The 8,021-nt window shown below is 35.8% G+C and overlaps 1 protein-coding gene across 1 annotated transcript; it reads right to left on the bottom strand.

Annotated features, from left to right (window-relative positions):
• Positions 1–2,047: 2,047 nt before the first annotated feature.
• LOC145095573 (uncharacterized) lies at positions 2,048–2,803 on the bottom strand. The gene has a single exon (XM_079033424.1). The coding sequence runs from the start codon at positions 2,801–2,803 to the stop codon at positions 2,048–2,050; it is 756 nt and encodes a 251-aa protein (XP_078889550.1).
• Positions 2,804–8,021: the final 5,218 nt, after the last annotated feature.

An 8,021-nucleotide genomic window follows, 5' to 3' on the forward strand; every position in this document is an offset into this window, starting at 1 on the left:
CGTTGATTTGACATCCAGGTGGTGTACTTTCCACCCATTTGTTCCTGCTAGGGCTAGAATTAACGTCACTATTTCGATTCTTGCTACTGGGGCAAAGACTTCTTCGTAATCAATCCCATGCTTCTGAACATATCCCTTCGCCACGATTCGAGCTTTGTGCTTGACTATGTTCCCACTTGGATCTTTCTTCAGTTTGAATACCTATTTTAAACCAGTGGCCTTGCGATTTCTAGGTAGATTAACTAACTCCCATGTTTTGTTTTTCTCAATCGATGCTAATTCCTCTTCCATTGCTCGTGCCCAATTTTTTTCTTTGATTGCTTCGACATAAGAGGTTGGTTCTTCACCATTACGAGCCAATAGAAGTTCTTCTAGGGGTAAGTGGATTTCATCTGTGGCCTCATACAGATCGGTATGGAGTCGATATCGCTTTGGAGCTCCTTCGCCGGTGGAGTCGGATGCGATACTGGGAGTTGATGTGTGAACTGGGGAGTCTTGCGGTGTGTTGAAATTGGGTGTATTTGGGGCGTTTATCGGTGTACCCGATTGACTTGAACCCGGGTCATCTAAATCATTTGACTGGTCAAAATTGACCCAGTCTTCATTTAAGTCCGACGCCATTGATTCCATATTCCCTTGATCAGGGGTATCTGGTACCCAATCACCAATATCATCTTCGAATCCATCATCAAAGTTAAATCCTTCGACAGTGAAGATTATCCCTGGTGTCTCCTTTATCTTTCCGCTATTTTCCCACGTCCATGCCTGATTCTCATCAAATACAACATCCCGACTAACATACATTTTTCCTGTATTTGGATCCATTAATCTATATTCTTTTGTTCCTAACTCAACTCCCAGATGAACAAGGCGAATACTTCTATCCTCGACTTTTTTTAAGTGACTCTTTGCTTCCTTCATGTGAGCCACGCATCCAAATACTCTTAGATGCTCGATATGTGGTCTTCTTCCCGTCCACATCTCGTATGGTGTCGAATTCTTCAAGGCTTTTGTTTGAACTCTGTTTAGTACATACACAGAGTACATTACAGCTTCTCCCCACAGAGCATGAGGCATTGTCATTGTCTTCAGGTTGCAACGAACCATTTCCAGTACCGTTCGATTGCGCCTCTCCACTACTCCGTTTTGCTGTGGAGAGTATGGAGAGGTGTAATGCCTTTCTAACCCGGTCTCGTTACAATACTTTGTAAATTCATTTGATAGAAATTCACCACCGCGATCAGTTCTAAGCACTTTTATCTTCTCTCTAGTCTCCGTTTCTACCTTCCCTCTAAACATCTTGAACATTTGAAGGACTTCATCCTTAGTCTTCATTAAGTAAGCCCACATTACTCTGCTGTAGTCATCCATAATGAGCATAAAATATCTATTACCAGCGGGTGTGGGAGGTGAGATTGGGCCACATAGATCACATTGGAGCAATTCTAGTTTCTTCTTTGCTCTGTAACTTGTCTGGGATGGAAATGGGTTTCGGGTCTGCTTTCCCATAAAGCAACCTTCACAGGGCTGTGTGGGGACTTTCATTTGAGGCACACCACCAATTAGGCCTTTATCGACCATTTTCTTCATTGTTCTAAAGTTGATATGGCCCATTCGCTTGTGCCACAACCATATAGACTCATCACTTTCAACAACTAGACAGATGGGTGTGAGCTCTTCTAGCTCTATCTTATAGAGTCTATTACATGACCTTCGAACCTTCATGAGCAGCTTTCCAGTAGAATCATGCACCCATAAAAACGGATCCTTGATTTTTATCTCATCTCCACCTTCTGCTAATTGACCCAAGCTGATTATGTTACTACACAAATCAGGGATGTAGTAAACTTCATTCATTCTTCTTTGACCTCCATCTTTACACTTAAATACAACTGAACCTTTTCCTTCGATTCTCACTTTTGACTCATTCCCGAATTTCACGAAACCTTGAATTGTTTCGTTCAAATTCATGAACTTGGATTTATCACCTGTCATGTGATTACTAGCTCCTGTGTCTAAATACCAAGTTCGAGTTTGACTTAAGGAATTACCATGGGATCGTAACTGGGGGATTCTCTTCATTTAAATACACTTTTCCTTTATCTTCATATATTGAAAGCAGAAGTGCAGGTTCATCATCTTGGTGTTCTTTGATTAAGTTGCTTTCATGACTTCGTTCCTTCCTTGGATTTTTACACTCAGCAGCATAATGGCCAAACTCCTGGCAGTTATAGCATTGGACTTCACTTTTGTCACGACTGCCTGAGGCGACCTGTCCTCCATTTTTCTGGTGGTGCGACCCAGTCCTGCCACGACCACCACGACCACCGCCATTTTTACCTCTGCCCCTGCCACGACCCCCATGAGAACCACCGAAACCACCGAAACCACCCCGGTTTGATTTTTGTTTTGGATCACTTTCTTGCTTTCTTTTGCTTCTCTCGGACCATTCCTTGTGAGTTAACAGGAGCTTTCGATCGTCACTTTCACCTGCACCCTTCATTCGTTCTTCATAGGCCTTGAGTCTTCCGATCACCTCTTCAACGGGCATTGTTTCCAGGTCTCCGAATTGCTCAAGTGTTGAGGCAATTTGAAGAAATGTTGGTGACACAACTCTCAGTAGCTTCTTCACTACGTGAGATTCTCCCGCTTTATCCCCCAGAGTACGCAAAGTACTCACAATGTTGACTACTTTTCCGATGTAATCATCAATAGTCTCCGTCTCTTTCATGTACAATGCTTCGAACTCAGCCTTCATTGTTTGGATTCTGGCCACTTTCACTCTATCTGCACCAACAAACATGGTTTTGAGAGCTTCCTACGCTTCTTTGGCCGTCTTCTTCTCTGCCAATGTCATGAGCAAGTCTTCAGGTATTCCCTGATAGATTGCTGTCAGGGCCATGTTATCTTTCTTTGTCTCGACAATAGTATTTGCAGTTCTGGGTTCCACAGCATCCCAAACACCTTGAGCCATCATAAAAACTCGCATCTTGATCGCCCATGCCCCATAATTTGTTTTTGACAACATAGGATAGTTAAGTGTCACATGCCCGTCTTTGTCACCATTTCCATTGTTGTTGCTGCCTGCCATATCTTCTTTCCGGGGTTGATACTTGGGCATGTACCAGGTATGCTCTGATACCAAAAATGACAATGCAACAGTAACAAAAAAAAAGAGCACAGGGGAATACTGAAAGCTTGAAGCTTTATTCACTCTAAATTGAAAGATGAGGGATGTTCAAAACGTACAGAATAACAAACTATTTAAGGACTAAAAATGTGCTAATAACCAGCAACAAACTCCACTAAGCTTAAGACTCGGTACTCTAGCCTACATGGCTTTTACTTATTCAATACTTCAAATAAATGTGCTAAAAAAACGTAAACTGAATAAACTTTTCTGAATTACTTCATCAAAGATTTCTCCCAGGTAGCTTTCTTTTAAGCTTATAATAATTTCCTAGCTTAATTATATATATATATATATATATATATATATATATATATATATATATCTTGTACTCACCCATGGAGTACTGTAGAGTCTCAATTACATCTAAGGAATTTCATATTTTGTTTACAACTAGCATTACATAAGTTTTAGCATTCAAATAAACATTTATACTTATAGCTTTTCACGCATGCTTGAAGTTTTTGATAAGCTTTAAATACACTTGTAGGCTTTCTGGCCAAACTACTATCCTCAAGTTGATAATATCTATACACATAAGACTATCTGCCACACATATTAATTTATGAACTAAATGGTTGCAGAGCTTAACCAAAGCTCTTGCTACTCAAGCATATACTATTTATCTAATTTATCAAACCATCATTAATCCCCCTTTTAACAACATTTAAACATTTGCCAAGCTTATTCCATTCAAAATATCACTACTAGAAAACATGGTGTTTTCCTACGGAAAATTTCCGTAGCTAATTAGCTACGGAATTGCTACGGATCAGCTACATAATGGGATGCCCTAGTTTGGTAACGGAATAGCTACGAAAGCGGGTCCGCAGCTATTCCGTAGCTAATTAGCTACGCAATAGCTACGGAATAGCTACAGACGCGAATCCGTAGCTATTCCGTAGCTAATTAGCTACGGAATAGCTACATATGCAAATTCATAGCTATTCCGTAGCTAATTAGCTACGAAATGGCTACGGAATACCTACGGATACTAATTACCTACAGATTAGCTAAGTAGCTACGGATTAGCTACGGATTTTTCTTATTTTCATTTTTTCGGGCACAAAACGTCGTTTTTTTCGCTTTGTTTTCTTCACACCTCTACTATACATGATTATCTTTATTTTCACCAACATGTAGCTATTAATATCGTTCATAAAGTCGTGTGCCCCTTCGGGATCAAGTACTCGTTTCATTGTTTAACATTGTAATGTTTATACTTTTCACCAACTTGTGATGGATTATGTTTGTATACGTATATTTATATACATGAATGAGTTGTGGTATATGTGTACATGTATATGTGTATGTATACGTGTTTGTGAGATGTATGTGTACGTATTCATAAACATTACAGTGTTAAACCATTAAACGAACAATGGATCATGTATGTGCACGCGACTTTATCAATGATATTAATAGCTATAAATTGGTGAAAATATAGATAATCGTATATAATAGAGGTGTGAAAAAAACGGAGCGAAAAAAAACGACGATTGGTGCCAGAAAAAATGAAAATAAGAAAAATCCGTAGCTAATCCGTAGCTAATTAGCTACGGACTAGCTACGGAATTCTAACGGAAAGCATATTCCATAGCTATTCCGTAGGTAATTACCTACGGATTAGCTACGGAGTATGCATTCCGTTAGAATTCCGTAGCTAATTAGCAACGGATTAGCTACGGATTTTTCTTATTTTCATTTTTTCGGGCACCAAACGTCATTTTTTTCGCTCCATTTTTTTCACACCTCTATTATATACGATTATCTATATTTTCACCAACTTATAGCTATTAATATCATTGATAAAGTCGCGTGCACATACATGATCCATTGTTCGTTTAATGGTTTAACACTATAATCCATTGCTCATTGTTTAACGTTGTAATGCTTACATATACATATACACACATACATATACAGAAGCACACACATACATACTTATACAAATATACATATTTCCCATAATTATCATATTTTTTCATTATTTAATTTATACATTAAACGTATATTATTTTAATTGTTTATTTGTGTGTTAACCACATTTTTAATTTTTTTTGAATATTATTATTAATAAAAAAAATAATAATAATAGTGAAAAAAAAGTTTTAAGACTTGAATATTGAAAAGAAAATAATAATAATAATAATAATAATAATAATAATAATAATAATAATAATAATAATAAGCACACACATACATACGATCATAAAAAAAAGTTTTAAGACTTGTTAGTTAAATGTTTATATATGGAATTTTAGTTAATTTAAAATGCATATTATGATATTGATCATTTGTTGAAATGTTATGTATCGTTAGTCATACATATTAGATTAAATGGGATGTTACACTATTATATTGAAATGTTATGATTCTAATTAACATTTTTAAATGGAAATGTAGTTTTAGATCAAAATGTTGTCTAATAGAGAATGGATGTACACGAAGAGACTTGATAGTCGTCGTTTGTTTAATCCGCAATGGCCACATTATGTCAATTTGCTTTTGGATTTTGCTTACACGAACGCAACAAACATCCAACGTATTATTAGGAAAGGGGTGGAAGTTTTTGAAATTAGATGTCCGTGTGTGAAATGCAAAAATATTTATTACCACCCGAGAGAATCAGTTTTTAACCATCTTATTGCCCGGGGATTCATGAATGGTTATTCACTATGGTATTTACATGGCAAAAAATATCCAACACTAGAGATTGGTCAATGTTCAAACCCTGAAACGGGTCAACACATTGATAACGATTTTGGTGATTATCATAGATATGAGGAGATGGTCATCGAAAGAATGCATCAACTCGAGGCTTCTTATTATCAACAAACACCACACAACCCAAATCTTGATGCCCAAAATTTTTATAAAATTTTGAAACAAGCGAGTGAGCCTTTATGGGATGGGTGTACAAAAACATCCACACTCGCCACGACCACTAGATTATTGGACTGGAAATCACAATCTAATGTTTTAGACACGTCATTTGATAAACTACTTTCAATTGTTAAAGACATTCTATCATCTGGCGAGAAGCTTCCTAACAGCTTCTACGAGACCAAGAAAATGTTGAAGCCACTAAAATTGCCTTCAGAATGGATTCATGTGTGTATAAACCATTGCATGCTATTTAGGGGCCAATTTGCTGATCTAGATCAGTGTGTAGTATGTGGTGAAAATAGATACAAAGACAGAGGGAGGAAAGTTCCTCATTTGGTCTTGACTTACATGCCGATTGGACCGAGACTTCAAAGGCTCTTTTATTCAAGGAAGACGGCCAAACATTTAACTTGGCATGCAGATCATTCAATAGATCCAGAAAAGATGACACATCCCAGTGAAGGTAAAGCATGGAATCATTTTGACACAACATATCCTGATTTTGCAAATGAGACGCGCAACATTCGTCTCGGGTTGTGTACTGATGGGCTTAGTCCTAATAATTCAAATACAACTCCCTAATAATTGCTATAATGAGTGCGACTGGTGGAGTCAAACAAGTGAAAGAATATCAAGGAGGCATTTCGTCTTTAGCAACTTACCAAACAAAAAGGATATATGAGAGAATTTCAACAGACCATGTTGTGTGTAAAGACTTTCCTAGACGGAAATTAGACGACTTCCAAAAACAAAAACATTGTCATTGTCCTTATTCAATCGTAATTCAATAGGGATGAAGATGCAGTTGGTGTAGCTTATAAATATGAATTCTAGAAACCATGGCCTTACAAATGGTAGTTTGACATCCAATGCAAAGGAAGCATGATTCACTGAAGGTATTTGGTAGAAATCATAGAATGTCACTCCAAGTTTTCTTCTTTGCCTTTTATATTCTTTTTTAAAAGCTGTTTTGTTTATTTCATCAACATATTTGTTTTACTGATTAATTTTTGTTTTTTTTTAGATTAGGAATTGGATTTTTTTTAATAGTTATGATTTATGAATATGGTGTGATTTAGAAGATGAATATTATGTGATGAAGTTAAAATGAAGGAAGGTGTGAATGTATGATGGATAAAATAAATATTTTAGTGGTGAAAGTTTTTTTTTTTAATTGTGTTGGTGTGTATCTAAAGTGTTTTCGTCATTGTTGTTTTCTTTTTTCGAGTTGCAGCATTAATTGTTCATATGTATATGAAATTTATTTCATAAAAATGTTTCCCATTCCTAAACATTTTCACATGAGTGGCTGTATATTCAAAATTTTGGAACCACAATTTTTAATAGTCATAATTTACGTCTTAATGCTAATGTTTTTTTATATATAAAATATAATTTAACTCTGTCCTTAAATGGGATTATAACTGAGCTTTATGCATTATATATGAAAAATGTCATGAACATGCAATTTTTATTGGGTAAGAGTTCATTTTAGGGATTCTACTTTAAAATGATATTTTTATGCCTAAGAAATAATAAAATGCAAGAAAGTATTGATGCAAGGTTATATTTTTAAACGCAAGAAAGTATTGATGTAAATTTTTATTTTTTGAATAAATTAAGTATATCACCATGCTTTAAGAGACAAATGAACGGAAGTATTGATGCAAGTATGTATTTTTCATGTGTTATTGAAATTTATTACAGTCATTTAATAATAAAACATGAAAGTAGGATGTTTAAATTTGCAAATTAATAAAAATATATTGTTATTTTGCAAATGTAGTATTAATTATAACGTCTAATAACTAATTAAAGTTGTTTTACATATTCACCCGTGTAGTACACAGGTTATAACCTAACTTTTCTGATATTGTTATCACGGCTTGCTATTTTTATTTCAGTGAATAACCAAGGGTTCTCATCACAAAATGTGCAGAAA

The sequence above is a fragment of the Lactuca serriola genome, chromosome 3, assembly GCF_051521515.1.
Source record: "Lactuca serriola cultivar US96UC23 chromosome 3, Lser_US96UC23_V15, whole genome shotgun sequence".
Lineage (NCBI taxonomy): Eukaryota > Viridiplantae > Streptophyta > Magnoliopsida > Asterales > Asteraceae > Lactuca > Lactuca serriola.